General features: G+C 49.6%; 2 protein-coding genes across 11 annotated transcripts; one reads left to right on the top strand and one right to left on the bottom strand.

The window, feature by feature from the left end:
- Nucleotides 1-362: 362 nt before the first annotated feature.
- On the bottom strand, nt 363-4,894 carry TUBB (tubulin beta class I). Its single transcript, XM_034660444.1, has 4 exons — nt 4,654-4,894; nt 3,128-3,236; nt 2,743-2,853; nt 363-2,445 (listed from the first exon to the last, which is right to left on the bottom strand). Exons 1-4 carry the CDS (start codon nt 4,708-4,710, stop codon nt 1,388-1,390), a joined length of 1,335 nt encoding a protein of 444 aa, XP_034516335.1. The 5' UTR covers nt 4,711-4,894; the 3' UTR covers nt 363-1,387.
- A 1,535-nt stretch (nt 4,895-6,429) lies between these two features.
- MDC1 (mediator of DNA damage checkpoint 1) lies at nt 6,430-20,229 on the top strand. 10 transcript variants are annotated; one of them, XM_034660443.1, is made up of 15 exons: nt 6,430-6,839; nt 9,054-9,192; nt 9,868-10,248; nt 10,334-10,403; nt 10,715-11,889; nt 13,098-13,163; nt 13,331-13,420; nt 13,966-14,718; nt 14,831-14,874; nt 15,326-17,449; nt 17,531-17,650; nt 17,779-17,961; nt 18,180-18,305; nt 18,416-18,526; nt 19,473-20,229. In XM_034660443.1, exons 1-15 carry the CDS (start codon nt 6,837-6,839, stop codon nt 19,638-19,640), a joined length of 5,553 nt encoding a protein of 1,850 aa, XP_034516334.1. In that variant the 5' UTR covers nt 6,430-6,836; the 3' UTR covers nt 19,641-20,229. The 10 variants fall into 10 exon arrangements, with proteins under 10 accessions (XP_034516334.1, XP_019665109.2, XP_019665105.2 ...); XM_019809550.2 differs by having other exon boundaries at nt 13,328-13,420; XM_019809546.2 differs by having other exon boundaries at nt 10,715-11,982.
- The last annotated feature ends 156 nt before the right edge of the window (nt 20,230-20,385 follow it).

The following is a 20,385-nucleotide window of genomic DNA, read 5'->3' as shown; positions in this document are numbered from 1 at the left end:
ACTGTTAAGATTGCTAGTTAACTGGTCTTTGGTTCAGTACATCTGGGTAGGCCTGAAGATCTGGGTTTCTACAAGTTTCAAGAGGATATTGATGGTCTGGGAACCACTTATGCCCTACTTAACATTCATCTCAATTCCCGTTTCTATCCATTGATCCTGTATCTGAGCCTATGCCTATCCCAGTTATTGAGGCTAGTAGTGAAGGTGGTGGGGTGGTATGGGTACCAGGTTTAAGATATGAGGGTCAGTTAAGTATAAGGATATTCTCATCAGTTTATGGAGAGCGAAGTGTATGTGTAGCTGAACTTAAGCCCCATGTATCCACTGGTAGTCTTTCCCTAAATGAGCACACATCTCACAACTTTTTTTCAGTTGTCATTTATTTTTGGCTCTTGGGGTGATGTTATCTTTTCAATATGAAAAAAAGCAAGTTCAACACAAAGTAGAAATTTGAAGTGTAGGACAGGATGAAGCCAAGGGCAGGGGAGAGAATAGCAAAAGGAAGAAATGAGATGTTGCCAAAGATGGAGGGTCTCCTTGTCCCCTCTCTGGAAGAATGATTCAGATTTAGGTGGCAATACACACCTTTCCATGTATACACAGCAGAGCTGGGTGTTTGCTAAGAAAAGGTGGGGAAAGGGAGGGCCTTTCTGGAGGCTAGTCCCTCTTCCCTTTTGGCCCCCTTCTCCAACCAGGGGAAGAAAGAAGGAATCCAACATATGAAGGAGGTTGTGTAGGAAAGGAAGGATCCTGCTCAAGAGAGTGGGGCAGACGCTGCAAAAGAAACCGCTCAGGACAGAGCATGGAAGAGGACTACAAATAGAGATAATACTGTCAATACCTCTCCTGAAGCTGAGAGAGGAGCAAAGAAATTCGGACTCAACAGCTTGGATATCCCTCTCCAAAACTGCTCTAGAGAAAACCCTACCCCTTCCTTATGGGTACCTCTACTGCTATGAGGTAGCTTGGTTTCCTTTCCCCTGGGCTACCACATGGGCTTAGGATGGTGGCCATCTACTGGGTTTTCAGCACATGGTTCTAAATGGGATCTGATGAGACCCAGCTTCTTGGAGAATTATCTTAAAAAATACGGGAAATATCAGCTGGACAGATGGGAGAAGTGGACACCAAAAGGAAATACAGGGTTACCCAGCACGGCAGAAATCTAGGTTTCCCAGAGCGGAAGAGAGGAGACATTCAACAAACAACAAGTATTTATTGAGCGCCTATTATGTGCCAGGCACTGTTCTAGGACCCCCCCTCCAAAAAAGGAGAAAAAACAAAACAAAATGAGACAGGCAGAAAATGCAATTCTGAGGGAGAGGACAGGGGCAGCTGAGGAAGGCAGCTGAGGGAACGGAGAAGCCTGAGGTGGTGGTGCTCTGCCTTAGGCCTCCTCTTCGGCCTCCTCACCGAAATCCTCCTCTTCTTCTGCGGTGGCATCTTGGTACTGCTGGTACTCGGACACCAGGTCGTTCATGTTGCTCTCGGCCTCAGTGAACTCCATCTCGTCCATGCCCTCACCTGTGTACCAGTGGAGGAAGGCCTTGCGCCGGAACATGGCAGTGAACTGCTCTGAGATGCGCTTGAAGAGCTCCTGGATGGCTGTGCTATTTCCAATGAAGGTGACTGCCATCTTGAGGCCACGAGGTGGGATGTCGCACACGGCCGTCTTCACGTTGTTGGGGATCCACTCGACGAAGTAGCTGCTGTTCTTGTTCTGCACGTTGAGCATCTGCTCGTCCACCTCCTTCATGGACATGCGGCCGCGGAAGACAGCAGCCACAGTGAGGTAACGGCCATGGCGGGGGTCACAGGCAGCCATCATGTTCTTGGCATCAAAGACCTGCTGGGTGAGTTCAGGCACAGTGAGGGCCCGATACTGCTGGCTTCCACGGCTGGTCAGAGGTGCAAAGCCAGGCATGAAGAAGTGGAGACGGGGGAAGGGCACCATGTTGACAGCTAGCTTGCGGAGGTCAGCATTGAGCTGACCAGGGAAGCGGAGGCAGGTGGTGACACCGCTCATGGTGGCTGAGACGAGGTGGTTCAGGTCCCCGTACGTTGGCGTGGTCAGCTTGAGAGTGCGGAAGCAGATGTCGTAAAGGGCCTCGTTGTCAATGCAGTAGGTCTCATCTGTGTTCTCTACCAACTGATGGACAGAGAGGGTGGCATTGTACGGTTCGACCACAGTGTCAGACACTTTGGGTGAGGGGACCACACTGAAGGTGTTCATGATGCGGTCGGGATACTCTTCTCGGATCTTGCTGATGAGCAAGGTGCCCATTCCAGAGCCTGTGCCCCCACCCAGTGAGTGGGTCAGCTGGAAGCCCTGCAGGCAGTCACAGCTCTCGGCCTCCTTCCTCACCACATCCAGGACTGAGTCAACCAGCTCAGCCCCCTCTGTATAGTGGCCCTTGGCCCAGTTGTTGCCTGCCCCGGACTGACCTGGAATGGGGTCAGAGGCAAGCTTGATTAGTAAAGCATTAGAGATACAGGACCAAATTTCCACTTTTCAACTTTTGGAATAATGTACACAAATGTGCATTCTTTCTCACTCATCTGTGATACATCCCTACCCTATTATTTATCATCTAGGGCAGTCACTACCAACACCCTGCATTACAGATTTCAGAACACAGTCCTGGATAAGCACTCCAGTATAACAATTGTCTCCTAGCCCTTTCTGTCTCCTTTACTCAAATACAATGAACAGTACTATCCACTAATATGTGCATAACTCACCAAAAACAAAGTTGTCTGGTCTGAATATCTGCCCAAAAGGACCTGAGCGAACAGAGTCCATGGTCCCGGGTTCTAGATCCACCAAGATAGCACGAGGAACATATTTGCCACCTATATGGAAGAAAAGAGAGTAAAAATTGGCAAAGGGGATCAATTGGGGCTGGGAGACAGCCAGGGACCCTAACTTGTGATTCCAAGTGCGGCCACCAGGGGGCAGAAGAGCCAATCTTTTGCCTCAGGGTGGGCAATCAAATCAAGAACGCCTTTAAAAAAGAAAGAATAGACACATCCAAAGGCGGTTAAGAGGTCCTCCAGGGCTGGAAAAGAGACCCCAGAGAAGCGGAAGAGGAGATGGGCCCCCAGCTTCCGGGGCTCCCAACCTCACCTGTAGCTTCATTGTAGTACACGGAGATGCGATCCAGCTGCAGGTCGCTGTCGCCGTGGTAGGTTCCGGTGGGGTCGATGCCGTGTTCATCACTGATTACCTCCCAGAACTGCGGAGGGACAGCAGTGAGACTTCCATAGCTCTGGTCCCAGCCAATTATGCCCACCCGACCTACACATTTTAATCCCAGACACGCCCGTGGTGAGCCTGGTTCTAGCGCCTGGCATTCCCTCTGCCTGCCTGCCACGCCCTTCCACTGGACACCCGCAACCGCAAGGAAGCCGCAGCTTTCACTGCTTGGAATGCGAGACGAGGTGTAGCTGGGGAGGCCCGGGGATCCCAGGAAACTGCGGGGTGGTAGTGTGAAGACAGGGGGATGGAGGCGGCCCGCCAGACTGGGGGAGCACACCTTCCCCCTGCGTACAATGGCCCGGGGTGGAGCCCGCTGCGGCAATCGACCACTCCTCTCCACCCCGCCCTCCACGTGACTGCGGCGAACGCGCCCCCACCGTGCCACTGACAAAGGGAGGCGTCGCGCGTGGGCGGGGGCGTGGCGTGCATTCCGCCCTCGAGAGGCGGGGCTCGGCTTGGGCTAGGGCGCCCCCAGCGGGCCGGCAGGGCCGCATTGTCCCGGCGCGCCAGGGGCGCCCGGCCCCGCCCTTCTGCTACAACGTAGCAGCGGCACTTCCTCCCTGCCCTTCCCCCGCTACACTGTAACCGCGCGAAAAAAAAAAAGAAGAAAGAAAAAGAAAAAAGAAAAACCATCCCCCACCCCCACCTTGTCCTCAGAATTTTCTTCCTTCGCTAGCTTTTCACCCCTTCTTTAAATAAGGATTCTTTCTCCCACCGTTTAGTCCTGAGGGACCCTTTAAAGAAAAGGACCCTCCTGCCCTCTTTCTCCATAACGGCTCACGCCCTAAAAGGGTCTCTTTACGGGAGATGGGAATAAAATTAATCCAGCGGCTTTTAGTCTTCCATCCCCCAAAGAACTACGGGACCGCTCCTTGGGAATCGCGGGCGCGCGAGATGCCTATCTTTTGGGAAGGGTACCGCGCAGCGCAGCCCACCCTGGCGCACCGCGTCCCCCACCCCACGGTGGGATCCGGGCTCCCTTCAGCCGTCGCCCAGCCTCGCCCCTTCCCCCTCCGGCGAAGCCCAGCCAAAAGGGATGCACATGGGGGAAACCTCGCCTCGCTTTGTCTCGGACCGTTTCCGCATCTCCCTCCCTCCCCGATCCTCGGACCGTTAGAACACTTTCAAGTAAAATCTTACAGAATCACTGTCTTCCCACCGCCAAACCCGAAAGGTCCTTAATAGCGTCCCCAAAATGAGCCAACCAAGACTAATCCCCCCATTTTTCAAAAACAAATTCTAGCTACAAACGTCTGTTATATATGGAAAACAAAATTTTGAGGGGCAAAGCTTGACTATGGATGGTATGCAAATATATATCACAACCATTCATCATTTATCTGGATTTTTTTTCTTCTCAAAAGAAATATAGTTAAGAGGTTTAAAATCCTTACCTTGGCACCGATCTGGTTGCCACACTGACCGGCCTGGATGTGCACGATTTCCCTCATTGTTAAAATTTATTTTAATTTTTTTGCTCGCCTCAAAGTGTGTACGGGGCAAGAAAATGATATGGAATTTTTTTTTCTATACTGCTAATCGCAGGCTGGAAGGATGGGACGTGTCCCGGAGGCTGGAGCAGCGAGGTCCGAACGCAGCGGCAGAAAGGTTCTGAGAGGGAGAAAAGAGAGGGGAGGGCGAAGGAGGGAAGGCGGGAAGGGCGGGGCGCGCGTGCGCCTTGGCTGGGAGGCGGGAGAACGCGCCCCGCGCCGCGGTCGGGAGACAAAGCCTCATCGAGGCTGGACCTGATTAGTCAATGCCAGTCACGTATGAGACGTCCATTGGTCTCTGGTCGGACGGACGGACGCAGGCCTCGCTGGGAGTTGTAGTCCTCCATTGTTGTCCACGCTGTAAAATGAAGGGAGGGATGGGTGGATGCTGGGTTTTTGTTGTTTTTTTTTTTTAAGGTTTTTTGTTTGTTTGTTTGTTTGTTTGTTTATGAAAAATGATCTTGCGCAAGTTTTCTTTCCCTTATGCCTGAGTTTTTTGTACTAAAAGGGAGTAGTTTTCGGGGATACAGGAATTGGGAACCCCAGGGTGCCAGGCGTTGGAAGGTGGAGTGGGCACGCCCTGAATGCTCCCTGCTGCGGTAGCTCTTGGGAAGAGAGGGCTGCTGAGCTCAGCGAAAACTGGGGAGAAATGCGGCACCCTGCTCCGGTAACAGCTGGTCCTTTGGTGACCCAAGACCTGAATCCAGTAAACCGCTGCTCCCCCAGATAGGAAGAAAGAGGGGACTGCCCTCCTATTTTCTTGGAAGTTTTCTAGTGATAGTGTTTAATTTAGAAAGAGAAACAAAATTGCAGCAATGACTTTTCAGAATAGAGATGTAATTGTCCGAGGGTGTGTTTAGAGTAAGTTCAATGGTTTAGAAAAACTGGTATCTGGAGTCTGTGAACTCAGAAGTTTCTGTCCAATGTAAGGGGTTCTGGGCTTTAGAGCAGCATTTAAGACACTGCTTTTATCAGAGAACTATGGGATGAAGTGCCTGAATTTCAGTGCCTTCCAGCCTGCCTCTCTAGACATTTTGGTGAAAGTGTTTTTCAGTTTGCTGAATTCACTGAATAGGTGGCTAGCGGTTGCAATCTTTCAAAAGCCTCAGGACTGAAACAAAAGAAGGGGGCCCGTGGGAGAAAATACAATGGGCTCAAGTCAGAGTGGTGTGCTTCTTAGGGGTTAATTCATTCGATAGATACTAAGTGCCCACCAATCCAGAAGCTAGGGATATAAAATGAGTAAAAATGGGTTCCCCAGTCTTCAGGATTTTGCAATTTGATGGGAAGTGTGTAAACAATGGAGTGTGGTAAGCAATGTAAGAGGATGTATGATATTAAGGTCATCATTGTTATTCACAATGCATTCAACACATTTCTCATCACCCGAACAAAAAATAAACATCAAGTTGTGTAAGACCTTCTCTACCCACTTAAAAGATGATGTTTTTTTTTTCAGGGCATGGTCACAATGAAAGCAAATATGTTGTGATGGTGGGGAGAGTTCAGAATTTAGAATTAGAGGACTTGTTTCAAGCTGTCTCTCCCTTACATTAGCTGTAGGAACCTCGGCAGGTCCTTCAACTTCGCAGACTTCAATTCCCTCTGTAAAATCTACTTCCATTTGATTGTAGTGGTCGGAAGAAGGATAATGAATGCAAAAGGACTTCCTAAAGTATACACATAATCGAATTGTTACTATTCTCTTCTCGTCTTAGTATGAGATAATGAAATAAGATGATTTTATCAACCTTCCTCCACCTCTTGAAAGACCTCAGTCAACCTTTAAGAGAGTTAACAACAGTTCTTCCTCTTCGCCTACGGATCTTTAGGAAAATGACCTCCAACTGTCCATCAGGGATGTAAGGACAGGACTTCTACTAAAAAAGCCAAATCTAAAGGAAATGAAGTTCCACCGCGACGAGGAGTCCTCAAAAGCCACGCCTACGGGCAATTCTCCAAACTGCAGCCTCCGGCCACGACTACAACCCGCTCCTTATTTTCATTTCTCATGAGTCAGCGGACTCCATGTCTGGGAGGACCGAGGGGGGGCTCTCTAGCTGCAGTAGACGCATCCGACGACGGCTATGGTAAGCCCCTCTATCCGCCGTCGGCACCCAGACTCTGTGGTCGCGGTTTGGAAATCTGCGCGGGAAGTGGGCGGTCGGTGGTGAAGCGGTGGTGGGTTGTGCCTTGGAGCTGCCCAATCGAGGTGCGCCATTCTGTGCGCGCACAGCGGCCTCCGATTACCGCCTCACTCAACCAATTTCGGGCTCCCAGGAAAAGCCGTCCCTTTGAGCTGTTAGGGGGCGGGGGCGAGGCTGGGGGCGAGGCTTTGGCTGGGCCTCCGGGTTGGGAGCTTCGTCAATCGTCGCTGTGAAAGACAGCAGCAGGAGCCAATCAGCGAATCGGCGCCCTCGGCGCGAGCTCCAGCGCCACGGGGTCGCGGCCGTTACTGGTGGCGCGCGCGCGGGGACTCAAAGTAGGTGAGTTCTGGGGGGCCTCGCCCACGGCTCCTCGGAAGCCATCTTGGTTCTCCCGGAGGGCGGGAGGGGCGTGCCTTGGGTGCGACTGGGCGGAGGATACTTGCAAGTTTGTTTGTCGGGATTATAATACTCATCCTCCTTGACGCCCCTCCCCGAGTTTAGGTATGAAGACGGGGAGTCGTTGGGCCTGGAGGGAACCCCCTGGGGTGGACATCAAAGATGGTGGCTATTGGATTGGAGCCAAGGGTCCTGGGCTCCTGCTGAGTTCGCCATTCGTAAGGACGGAGTTAGCGCTATCCCCGTGGTTGCGTCCTACTTTCTCTGTCAGCAGTTAACCTTTGCGGTGGCATCTTTCTAAATGAATTCCACCCATACTGTTTTGAGTTTTCATCACCTTTGAGTTGTCCTTTCTTCAGGAGGGCAGGGTTAATTTTGTGTTTGGTTCGTGAATGTATCCTGAGCTCTTTGAACAGTACCAGGTGCGCTGTAGGTACTGGCGAATGAATATGGTGTGCCCTAGGGGAAGAGACACAGTTCTGCTGGTCCGGTTCTCCAGAGGGTTTGTGAAGGCAGAAATGGAAATCAGTGGTTACAATATAGTGAGAAGGATTAGGGGAGGTACAAGTTCACTGATCAGTGGGGACCGTGTGGGTACACGAAGAACACCAGAAAGCAGGGAAGATTCCAGGAAAGGTCTTATTGAGGAAGTGACATTTGGACTGAATCATAAAGTATGGGTAAGAGTTGGACCAGAAAACTAGTAGTGAAGGGCCAAGGACCTGGCTAAGGCATGCAGGTGTGGGGAACAACAGGAACAGTGTGTTCAGAAATTGGGGAGAAGGTTCATGTGGCTGAACCATAGGCTTTGGGGGAGGGGAGCAGGACCTGAGGTTCAGATCATGGAGGGTCTTGCTAAGGAGTTGAGATTTTATTTTATCCTGTGGGCATGGAAAGCCACCAAAGAGTAAACAGAGGACAGATAGTATCTTGGTAATCTTGGGCAAGTTCCTTAACTCACCTATGTTGCAGTTGTTTAATTTGATAAATAGAATATAATAATAATAGTTTACAAGGTTCTTGTGAGGATTAAGTGAGTCTGTCAATATAAAGTAACTAGAGCAGTGCCTCACACATAGCAAGCCTCTATGTGTGTCAGCTGTTAGGATTCTTTGCAATTTAGTTTGATCACACTGCGATGTTCTGGTAAAATATAAAAAGCTTGGGCTTTGCCTCCAGAAGCACATTTATTCCTGTCCTTTCCACCTACTTGCTATGTTATCCTGAGCAAGTCATTTAATATTTTTAGCCTTAGTTTCCCAAATGCATGTCTCATATGTCTATTATGCCTAACACATAACACAATGCCCAACACACAGTTGATGCTTGGCAAAGTTTACAATGATTTTTTCAAACTGTGGGTTGCAACACAGTAGTGGATAGTGAAATCAATTTAGCGAGTTGCAGATCGACATTTAAACAATAGTGGATGGGGGAAAAAAGAATGAAAACTATCAGTGTATTGTATACCATAAGGCTCAGCATTGTTTCTCAAAATGTTTGTCTCTGTACGTAAGCACATTTGTATAATTTGTGTACTTGGGACCTTATAATATTTATTCCCTCCCCCATGATATTTATGTTTTATTATAGTCACAAATATTGTTTAAATGTTTCAGAAGGCTAATAACAGAATGATTGTCAGAAGGAGAAATGTCAGCCTCCACAGCTCTCCAGATTTACCCCCAGTTATCAGCCTCCTCTTTGAGGCTGTGTATGTGAAACTGTGATAGAGATGATGATAATGTGCTTCCTTCCCAGGTCATGGAGGACACCCAGGCTGTTAACTGGGAGGTTGAAGAAGAGGAGGAGACAAAGAGACCCAATGAATCCTTGGGGTGTAGCTTGGAGCCTGTAGGGCGATTGCATATCTTCAGTAGTGCCCATGGACCAGAAAAAGGTCAGAGGTTATTGGTTGCTAAAGTACTGGTATAGGCCTCTTATTTTTGTGGGGAGGTAGTTGGAAGGTTGTAAGAAGCTTATACATGTTTCAAGGAGAGCTGAAAATTTTTTCACTGGGAATGCAGAGGAGGGAGCTAATTGAGTTGATTGCTCCAGGCAAGTGCCCTGGACTCAGTGGGCTCAACTTTACTTTGGGAGGGGAAGATGAAGAGATTCAAATGGAAATCCATCATGGTCTGGAAATGGATGGTGGTGATGGTTGCACAACCGTGGGAATGTACTTAATGCCACTGAACTGTACGCTTAAATATGGTTAAATAGTACATATTACATATATTTTACCACAATAGAAAAAATCCAATGTGGATGGATGGGGTATTGACAGTGAATAACACATTGCTTATATGCTTCAATACCTAGATGTCCTACAGTTTTTTGATTTTTGGTTTTTTGTTTTTTGGGTTTGTTTTTTTGTGAGAAAGCGATAGAAGTTTATTAAATGAAGATACAGAAAAAGCTCTCAAGAGTGAGGGGGTCCCAACAGGGTTGTCTGTCTTTTATTTTTCTTATGTGTATGGGGACCTTGAGTTAGTAGTGGGGTACTTAACAGGAATATTTTCCTGATGGCAGGCCAAGACTTAGGCCTTAACCTATCTGCCTCTCTAATTCTTAGATTTCCCCCTATATCTCGGGAAGAATATGGTGGGCCGAATGCCTGATTGCTCTGTGACCCTGCCCTTTTCATCCATCTCCAAACAACATGCAGTGATTGAAATCGCAGCTTGGGACAAGGCACCTGTCCTCCAAGATTGTGGCAGCCTCAATGGTACTCAAGTCCTAAGGCCTCCTAAGGTCCTAAGTCCAGGGGTGAGTCATCGGCTAAGGGACCAGGAGTTGATTCTCTTTGCTGACTTGCCCTGCCAGTACCATCGCCTGAATGTCCCTCTGCCCTTTGTTTCCCGGGGCTTTCTAACTGTAGAAGAGACACCCAGGGTACAGGGAGGAACTCAACCACAGAGGCTCCTGTTGGCTGAGGACTCGGAGGAGGAAGTAGGTATGTTTGTGTATTGGGAGGGTGGGTGAGAAGATGGAGATAGTGAGTGTAAAACAATCAACTTACTCCTTTCTACTCTTCACAGATTCTCCTTCTGAAAGGTGTGTGATGAAAGAACCAAGGACCTCCCCTTTGGCAGCAGTAGTTCCAGAGAGGTGAGTGCCAAAGGGCCAGATACTTGAGTCTTCAAAAGGAGGAGGAACCAGGGACTGTAGGATCCCTCTGGAAGAGATGCTTATCATGAAAGTGGGGCTGGGGAATTGCACGTACTCTTTTGCTCAGCTGAACTTTTATTGAGCACCTCTGATTGTATCAAGTAGAGAACTAATTGCTGGAGAGGGAAAAAAAAACAAAACAAAAAACAGCTAGTGTCTTGTGTCTGCACTTAAGGAGCTCATAGTTGAGTGGAGTATTCCTTCTTGGGAAACAAGTGCTATAGACTCTTTCCCTTCTCTTCCCTTCACAGTGATGAAGAGGGGCCTTCTCCTGCCCCAGACGGTCGTGGGCTACCATTTGCCTTCAACCTGGACAGTGACACAGATGAGGAAGAAAGTCAGCATCCAGCAGCAGGAGAGGCCTCCTTGGCTGCCAGAACAGGCTCCACTGCAGAGACAGAACAGCCTAAAGTTCTGGCAACTGAAATCCAGCTTGAAAAGGACCAGTGTTCAGTGAAGGAGAGGAACAATGACACAAAAGTTGAGAAGGATGCAAGGAATGAAGTGGCCCCACTTGGGGCCACTCTGGAGAGAAATCAAACTGCTGGGGAGGACAGTGACACAGATATGGACGAGAGCAGGCCTGCTGAGGTCCATTTGGAAAGGTCCCAGCCTTCTGGCGTCATAGACAGTGATACCGATGTGGAAGAAGAAGGGATCCCTGCAACCCCAGCTGTAGTTCCTATGAAGAGGAGGCAGATCTTTCATGGAGTTAGTACAGAGAGTCCTCAGGCACCTGCTTTGGTACATCTACAGGAGAGCCCACCTGGTAGTGATATGGATGTGGAGCAAAGTGAGCTCCAACTGGCAGTCCCTCCAGAGAGAAACCAAGCCTCTGTCGTTATTGACAGCAATACAGATGATGAGGAAGAAGTCTTAGCAGCGCTCACTTTGGCGCGTCTGAAAGAGAGCCGAGCCGATACATGGAGCAGAGATACAGACGTGGAAGAGGACAGGGCCCAACCTGTGGCCCTTCTGGAGCAAAGCCGCACCTCTGCTGGGAGAGACAGCGACACAGACGTGGAGGAGGAAAGGATCCCAATGGAAAAGAGAGGAACTGTCCCCAAGTGTCCTACGGATAAGGCACATTCAGAAAAGAGGCAGTCTCCTCTCCGAGACAGTGAACTAGGGGTGGACAAAAATAAGAGCTCCCTTGGGGTCCACCTGGAGAGGAGCCAAGCCTCTGCCACAGTGGACAACAACACACAAGTGGAGGAGAAGGCCCTGACAGGGCCAGCTGTTACACTTGTGGGGAAGCGTCAGGTGCCTGCGGTACGGACAAGTCAGACAGATGCGGAAGTAGAAGGGGGCCCAGCAAAGCCGCCTGTGATGCATCCAGAGGAAGCCCCCCGTCCTCCGCTTGGGGACCGCGGGACAGATGCAGAAGAGGGCACATCCTTAGCAGCCTCGGCGGTGGCAGATACAGGAAAGTGCCAGTTTCTGGCAAAAAGGGATGCTGGGACAGAATGGGCTGCAGCTGTTCTTGAGCGGGAGAGAGCTCTTGAGGCAAGGGCCCAGGGTGAGTCCCTTGTGTCACAGGTGGAGCAGGATCTTCTCCCTGTGTCCAGGGAGAACCTTATAGATCTGGTGGGGGACACAGGCACTTCAGGGGAACCCATCCAGCCATAGAGAGAGGGAGCCCAGACCCCCCACAGAAAGGGAGAGAGCACCACATGGGGATAAGACCAAGGATTTTGGGGACAACCATGGTGGTAAGTGCTGGCCTTCCTCCCTTGGCCCCTAAAAGAAAGAATTATAGGCTATCTTAGTCTGTTTGGGCTGCTATAACAGAATGCCATAGGCTGGGTGGTTTATAAACAATAGAAATTTTTTTCATAGTTGTGAAGGCTGGGAAGTCCCAAGATCAGTATAGTCATGTTTTTTTTTTTTTTTAAGATTTCATTTATTTGACACAGAGAGACAGCCAGCGAGAGAGGGAACACAGGCAAGGGAGTGGGAGAGGAAGAAGCAGGTTCTCAGGGGAGGAGCCCGTTGTGGGGCTCAATCCCAGAACGCGGGGATCACGCCCTGAGCTGAAAGCTTAACGACTAAGAAAGTTAAGACCCCACATGCATATAGACGTTCGCTTAACGACTGCGCCACCCAGGTGCCCCTAGTCATGTTCTGGTGAAGACCTACTTCCTTGTTCATAGGCAGCTGTCTTCTCACTATGTCCTCACATGGCAGAAGGGCACAGAGGGAATTCAGGGGTCTCTTTTATAAGGGTACTAGTCCCGTTCATGTGGGTTCTAACCTCATGACCTAATCATCTCCCAAAGAACTCACTTCCTAATAAAGTCACATTGGGAATTAGGTTTCAAATATGAATTTGGGTGGGGTTACAAACATCTGGTCCATTACAGAGGGCTTGGGGTTAGGGAGAAAATGGTAGAGAAAGAATAAGGAGTCAGATATGACCTTTTTTTTTTTTTTTTAAGATTTTATGTATTTGTCAGAAAGAGAGCAGCAGGCAGATGGAGAAGCAGGCTCCCCGCTGAGCAAGGAACCCAATAGGACACTCGATCCCAGGACCTTGGGATCATGACCTGAGTAGAAGGCAGAAGCTTAACTGAGCCACCCCGGCGTCCCCAGATATGACTTTTTATTATCTATCTTATATTCCTCTCCTCCCAGATTCTGAAGACCTGGACCTACAGGCTACCCAGTGCTTTGTGGAGAGAGAGAATCAGAGCCCAGAAGGTGAGGACATCCATGTCGTATGGATGTTGGTGCAAGTGGGAGCTGGGAGCCCAGATTGGTGGTCCTTGAAAGTTGTGAAAAGTAGCATGGGTAGGGCAGGAAGCCGGGAATGGGACCCTGGAGTTCTGTGGAGGGCTGTGCTTGAGCCAGCTTTTCTCGTGCAGCGGTCCAGAGCATGGAGGATGAAGCCACCCAGGCCTTCCTGGTTACTTTACCCCAAGAGCCTGGCCCTTCCTGTTGCAGTTTCCAGGCCCCAGGTATAAAGAAGCTCTATCCTTAATGCCCCTAACTTGGCATGATTGCTTTTCCCTCTACATGTTTCTTTCATATTCTTTGACTCTTTTGCTGATGTTTCTTTCTCCATTTCCATCATTTTTAAAGACGCTGCTATGAGAACGTCTATATGCATGTGGGGTCTTAACTTTCTTAGACAAATATTAGATGTTATGACTGTCCTCTTTATTCCCAACTTTCCTTTAATAATCCACTTAGGTTTATTATTCATGATTTTTTTCTTTTAAAGATTTTATTTATTTATTGGAGGGAGAGAGCAAGCATACCCACACGAGGGGGGGGAGGGGCAAAGGGAGAAGGAGAAGCAGACTCCCCACTGAGCAGGGAGCCCTACACAGGGCTTGATCCCAGGACCCCGAGATCATGACCTGAGCCGAAGGCAGATGCTTAACTGACTCAGCTACCCAGGTGCTGCTTTTATTCATGAATTTATCTTAATCTTTTCTCAACCTATTACGTTTTCAATCTGCATTTCTCCTTCTCTCTCTCTCTGACTCTTTACTTCCAGGTGCCCTGGATGAGCCGTGGGAAGTCTTGGCAACACAGCCATTCTGTCCGACAGAGTCTGAGGCCTCTGAGCCCCAGCCCGTTGCCGCCCTCCTTGATGCCCATGGATCTTGCCCCTCTACACCTCGGACAACACCACAAGCCCAACGTCCAGAGAGCCCAATTCATGAAGAGCCACTGGGGATTCAAGGCAGAGGGATGCAGACTGTGCAGAAAGACATGGGTACACCAAGGGAAGCAGTAGGGGGGGTGGCCCCTGAGAGAGGACCATTGAACAGGGAAACCAAGAGCCTGCCAGCAGGAGAGAGAGGAGATGTGATAGAAGAAGAAGCTTTAACCAGAGGGATACAGGTGTTAGCTGGAGATAATCAGGGACAAGAGTCGGACCAAAAGGTGAAAAGTGCAAGTATTAAAAGGAAGATGGAGAGTTTAAACATAGAAATTGAGATACCCAGCGAAGTACAAGAGGAAGGGATAGGAAGAGAAACATTTGAGAGAGAAGCAGAGAAACTAGTACTAGAGAGAGGGGGTGAGCCAAGCGGATTAGGCATCGAGGTGCCAGAAGTAAAGGTGGAGAGAAGCCCACAGAGAGGGGAAACAGGGAAAGGAAGCCAGGACCAGGAAGGGCAGGCTTCCAGTTTAACAACGGAGCCTACAGCAGGGACAGGGGACCATCAGACCCTTGCTTCAGCCCCAGGAGCTTCTGGGAGCCAGTCAGGTGGAGCCCCGATGAGCCCCAGGAGGCAGCAGAGAGGTAAGTGAACGCAGAGGGAAACCCAAGCTGGTACAGAGCCCTTGTGCTAATCAACCCCTAAGTGTCTTGACTGCTTATACCTCAGCTCTGCTTGTTTTTACTTTCTGTCTAGGTCACATGACTTGCAAGATGCCACCTTCTGACAAGGCCTCTGTGGTGAGAGCTGCTTTTTCTACCTCTATTCACTGCCCCCTCCCCTGACCTTGCTTTAATCTACTCCTCCATCTTCTCCATTTTCTTCAGTTGTCACCACTCCTTAGTTGGGTTCTGTCCCTTTCTCTTTACACCTGTCATTTTCCATATCTGTTTGCCAAGTTCTGTCTCCCTCTACCTGACTCAGAATGTCCATTTTTTCATGTCCTTCTCTTTTTCCAACCATCCTCTTATTACCATCATCCATCTGTGGAGAACAGTATGCTGGCATGAGGAGAGGTGTGGGAACAAGGACTGCTGCCTCCCTAGGAAGTTCCCAGTCTCATGGAAGGGAGGTCATAGACAAGTGAAATGCCAGGAACACACTCTAACCATAAATAAGTATTAAGAACAGTATCCAAGTACTGTTTCCTCTCTGCCTCTTCCTCCCTCACTTGCTTCTATTTCTCCTCAGGGTGATCAGGAATCCGCAGATGCTTGTCTGCCTCCTGCAGTGCCTGAAGCCTCAACCCCACACCAGAACCCCCTTCTCTCTCAGAGTCGAAAACATCCTGTGCCCCAGTCCTTCCTTTCTCCTTCTCTATCTTCTTTAGAGCCCATTCCCAGGACCACACAAAATGGGAATCAGGAAGTTCCAGAGACTCCCTTGTCCTCAGAGATGGAGCCTTTCCACCCAAAATCCAAAGTCAGGCTCCGAGGGTCTTCCAGGAAGACGCCCTCCACAATTTCTTCTTTAGCCCTTGAACCTCACTCTACCATCCCCACAGACCAGCCCCTCAGTCCCAAGCTCACATCTCGGGTCACTCGGGGCAGGACACATAGGTCCTCTGTCAAGACCCCTGAACCAGTTGTCCCCACAGCCCCTGAGCTCCAGATTTCCACCTCCAAAGACCAGCCTATCACCTCTGAGTCCACATTGCAGGTCACTCGGGGTAGGACACATAGGTTCTCTGTCAAGACCCCTGAACTGGTTGTTCCTATGGTCCCTGAAGTCCAGCCTTCCACCTCCAAAGAGCAGCCTGTCACTGCTGAGCTCGTATCTCAGGGCAGGACCCGTAAATCTGTCAAGATCCCTGAACCAGTTGTCTCCCCAGCCACTCGGGGCAGGGCACATAGGTCCTCTGTCAAGAGTCCCAAACCAGTTATCCCCACAGCCGCTGAGCTCCAGCCTTCCACCTCCAAAGACCAGTGTGTCACCCCTGAGCCCACATCTCAGGTCGCTTGGGGCAGGACACGTAGGTCCTCTGTCAAGACTCCTGAACCAACTGTCCCCACAGCCCCTGAACTCCAGCCTTCCACCTCCAAACACCAGTCTGTCACCCCTGAGCCCACATCTCAGGTCGTTTGGGGCAGGACACGTAGGTCCTCTGTCAAGACTCCTGAACCAACTGTCTCCACAGCCCCTGAACTCCAGCCTTCCACCTCCAAAGACCAGTCTGTAATCACTGAACCCACATCTGGGGCCACTCATAGCAGGACACATAGGCCTTCTGTCAAGACTCCTGAGCCAATTATCCCAACAGCTCCTGAAGTCCAGCCTTCTGTCCCCACAGACCAGCCTGTCATCCCCAAACCCACATGTCAGGGCAGGACACCCAGGTCTGCTAAGACCCCTGATCCAATTGTCCCCACAGCCCTTGACCTCCAGCCTACCACCCCTGGAGGCCAGCCTGTCACCCCCAAACGTACATCTCGGGGCAGGACACCTAGGTCTTCTAGCAAGACCCCCAAATCAGTTGTCACCATGGTCCCTGAGCTCCAGGCTTCCACCCCCACAGACCAGCCTGTCACCCCCAAACTCACATCTCAGGCCACTCGGGGCAGGACACAAAGGTCCTCTATCAAGACCTCTGAACCAGTTGCCCCCACAGCCCCTGAACAGCCTTCCATCTCTACAGATCAGCCTGTCACTCCCGAACCCACATCTCGGGCCACTCGGAGCAGGACACATAGGTCCTTTGTCAAGATCCCCCAGCCAACTGAGCCCACAGCCCCTGACCTTGAATCTCTCACCCCCACAGATGGGCTGGTCACCCCCAAGGCTCAGGGTAGTCAGGGTAAGACACTAAGGTCTTCTACAGTAAGTGCTCTGCCAGTTCTTACCAACCCTGAATTCCAGTCTCCTGTCCCCACAGACCAGCCTATTCCCCCTGAGCCCATCCCTCAAGCCACTTGCCCCAGGAGGCTGAGGGCCACTAGGAAGCATGGATCCCTCACAGCTCCCATTGTCTGTGAGCCCTACTCTGCACTCCCTGAACCTAAATCTCGGTCCTCAAGGAACCAAAGACAAGGAGCAGTGAGAGCAGTTGAGTCCCTCGGGACCGTTCCCAAGCCTGCCTTTTCCCAGCTTCCTGAGGCCCCCACTCAGGCTACCCAGATCCAAAATGTAGAGGCAACAGGCGGATCTGAGCTCACCCAAGTGCCCCTGCCTAAGGCCGCTCAGAGTCGCAAGAGGCCTTTGGCTACCGTGGATAAACCCCCACTTCAAAAACGGCTCCAAAGAGGAGAAGTCACCCAGAAGACAGTGTTCCTCAAAGAAGAGAAAGAAGATCCAATGGAGAGGCCAAGGAAGGAGGAGGTGAGGAGAGGGCCAGGGCTATGAAGCTAGGAAATGGCTTAAAGGCTCAGAAACTCCCAGCAAGGTCTTTCTCAATTCCAGGATGTAGTGGTTCCAGGACCAGGCAAGAGAAAGAGAGACCAAGCAAAGGAGGAGCCCAAGGGAATCCCAAGCCGCAACCTTCGACGGACCAAACCTAACCAAGAGTCCACGGCCCCCAAAGTAGGAGAGAAGGGGCATGGGACTTGGTGGGAGACAGACATGGGAGGATGGGAGGAGACCTAGGGGTGTGGAGACAGGTGCTGATGGCATGGGTTGCTGTGACCAGCTCAGGTTAACCCCCTCCACAGGTACTCTTCACAGGAGTGGTGGATGCCCGTGGAGAGCGGGCAGTGCTGGCCCTGGGGGGAAGTCTGGCTAGCTCCGTGGCAGAGGCTTCCCACCTGGTAACTGATCGAGTCCGACGCACGGTCAAGTTCCTCTGTGCCCTGGGGCGGGGGATCCCCATCCTCTCCTTGGACTGGCTGCACCAGGTGAGAGTCTAAGAGATGACATACCATCAGAGATACTGATGGTGGAAGACTACTCACATGGTGCTCTTGGGGGGGAAAGATGTACAGGAAGACAAGGGAGGTGAGTGAGGCGGAAAACTTAATTCAGAGAACATTTCATTTGCTCCTTCCAAATGATAGGCAGAAGAGCTGGGTGGTGGGCTGGGCTGAGCTTTTGTGCTGACTGCTACTGTCCTTAGTCCCGCAAGGCTGGTTGCTTCTTGCCCCCGGATGAATATGTGGTGACTGATCCTGAGCAGGAGAAGAACTTTGGCTTCAGCCTTCGAGATGCCCTGAGCCGGGCTCAGGAGCGAAGGTTGCTGGAGGTGAGAGGCTGTCTTTGCCCCATGCTTCAGCCTTCCCTCCAGAGGCTCCCCAGCTGTTCATGGCCTCTCAGTGCATACATTTATGGCCTCCACCATTTTCTTCCTCTTAGGGCTATGAAATCCACGTGACCCCAGGAGTCCAGCCGCCACCACCTCAGATGGGAGAGATCATCAGCTGCTGTGGAGGCACTGTACTACCCAGCATGCCCCGGTCCTATAAGGTATGGGTGGTGTGTTCTGGATCTGGTGAGGTGGCAGTAAAGAGGTGGCTGGAATGGGAAAGGGTTGGAGAACCAAACAGGTATGGATGGAAACACAAGGGTAGTGAAAGGGTGAGGGGAAGCTCTGTAGTATGTGAAGGGATAGGAATAAAGAAGTCTGCTGATTCCAAGTGGATTTTTTATTTTGTATTTTAAAATTTTTCAAATATACGCAAAGGGAGAAAGCACCTCTGTTATTAATGAACCTCCGTGCATCAGTCACTCAGATCTAACAAGGTAGTTTAGACTTCGCTACATTTTCTCCATTTATCACTTTTTTTCTTTTTCTTTGCTGAACTATTTTAAAGGAAACTGCAAAAACATCACATTATTCCCCCAAAATACTTAAAGTATACTTCTCTAAGACATTATGTACTTTTTTTTTTTTTTTACATAATCACAATGCCATTATTGATCCATAACAAAATTAACAATAGTTCCTTGGTCATTTTCTTATGCTCCATTAGTCAGATCTCTCCAGTTGGCCAGAAATGTCTCTTTAAGGTTCAAGTCAGGATTCAGATGAGATCCGTGCATCGCCACAATTGCATATCGCTTAATTCTCTTTTACTCTAGAAAGGATCTCCCCCAACCCACCCAGCCTTTTTTTATTCCATTGACTTCCTACAGAAACTAGGTCAGTTGTTCTTTAGAATGTTCCAGTCTGGGTTTTTCTGTTTGCTCCTTTGTTGTATGATTTGTCTTGTTCTTTTATATTCCTTGTAAACTACAGTTAATTTTAAAAGCTTGAATAAGTCAGGTTCTGCTTTTCTGGCAAGAGTACTTCTAGCAGTATGCTTCATATCAGGAGGTCTATTTTAGTGATGCTGAAACCGATGAGTGAGTTCTGAACCTATTTGTACGATTCTTTTCCACCCCTGACTTTGTCTTTGCTCTCTCTCCCCAGCCTCAGAGAGTTGTGATTACATGCCCCCAGGACTTCCCTCGATGCTCCATTCCATCTCGGGTTGGGCTGCCCATCCTCTCACCTGAGTTCCTGCTGACAGGAGTGCTGAAGCAGGAAGCCAAGCCAGAGGCCTTCATCCTGTCCACTTTGGAAATGTCATCCTCCTGAAAATGTCACCACAGTACTCTTTTCACTCCCATACCAGTAAATAAAGTGGTAGAAAAGATTTGGAAGAAAGAACCTAGGGCTTTAGAAAGGATTGGGTTATAGTGACCTGATTTGTCTTGGAACATGGGTGGGGCTGAAAAGGCTTATGGGTAAACAAAAAGATAGGGAGATTTGGAGTCACAGATTTCTTAAACGGACACTTAGAGTTGGGTAATCCCATACTCAGATATCCTAAGTGGCTACCCTTAGCAGGACTGAGGTACTTACTGCTTTGTGGCACACACAGTGTCCTGCCTGCTGTTTGGAAGCCATTTCTCTTCCTCTTTTACTGGGATTCTTACTCATCCTCTGAAAGATAGTGGAAACAATTTTAGTGTCAAGAACTTGAAGGGATGCTTGGAGTGGGTAATTCGAGGTTGGAGTTATGGAATGCTCTCAAGTATTTTCCTTCTCACTACATCTTGTTAGAAGCGTTCTTTAGGTTTGACTTTGAGCAAATCTCTACACTTTTCTGGCCTGCTCTCCCAGTATTTATAAAGTTAGAGCTTAGGTTTAAACTCTGATAAATAAATATTCACTCTGTGCCTTATGGTGTAGTGCAGTTTTTTTTTAACATCTGAAATTTAAATTTTACTTATTTTTTAATTTTTATTTTTAAAGTAAAGCTCTATACCCAACGTGGGGGCTTGAACTTAAAACCCTAAGATCAAGAGTCTCACACTCCACCAACAAAGCCAGCCAGGTG

The sequence above is a fragment of the Ailuropoda melanoleuca genome, chromosome 5 (assembly GCF_002007445.2).
Source record: "Ailuropoda melanoleuca isolate Jingjing chromosome 5, ASM200744v2, whole genome shotgun sequence".
Classification (NCBI taxonomy): domain Eukaryota; kingdom Metazoa; phylum Chordata; class Mammalia; order Carnivora; family Ursidae; genus Ailuropoda; species Ailuropoda melanoleuca.
Note: the sequence above shows the minus strand (reverse complement) of the source record. Positions and strands in the feature narration are given on the sequence as shown.

Coding starts and splice junctions, on each gene's coding strand:
- TUBB (XM_034660444.1), bottom strand. CDS start 4,710: ATGAGGGAAATCGTGCACATCCAGGCCGGTCAGTGTGGCAACCAGATC. Junction 3,237..4,653: donor GCAACCAGATCGGTGCCAAG/GTAAGGATTTTA, acceptor GTCCCTCCGCAG/TTCTGGGAGGTAATCAGTGA. Junction 2,446..2,742: donor ACCAGACAACTTTGTTTTTG/GTGAGTTATGCA, acceptor ACCCCATTCCAG/GTCAGTCCGGGGCAGGCAAC.
- MDC1 (XM_019809545.2), top strand. Junction 17,651..17,778: donor AAGAGTCCACGGCCCCCAAA/GTAGGAGAGAAG, acceptor CCCCCTCCACAG/GTACTCTTCACAGGAGTGGT. Junction 18,306..18,415: donor AGGAGCGAAGGTTGCTGGAG/GTGAGAGGCTGT, acceptor TCTTCCTCTTAG/GGCTATGAAATCCACGTGAC.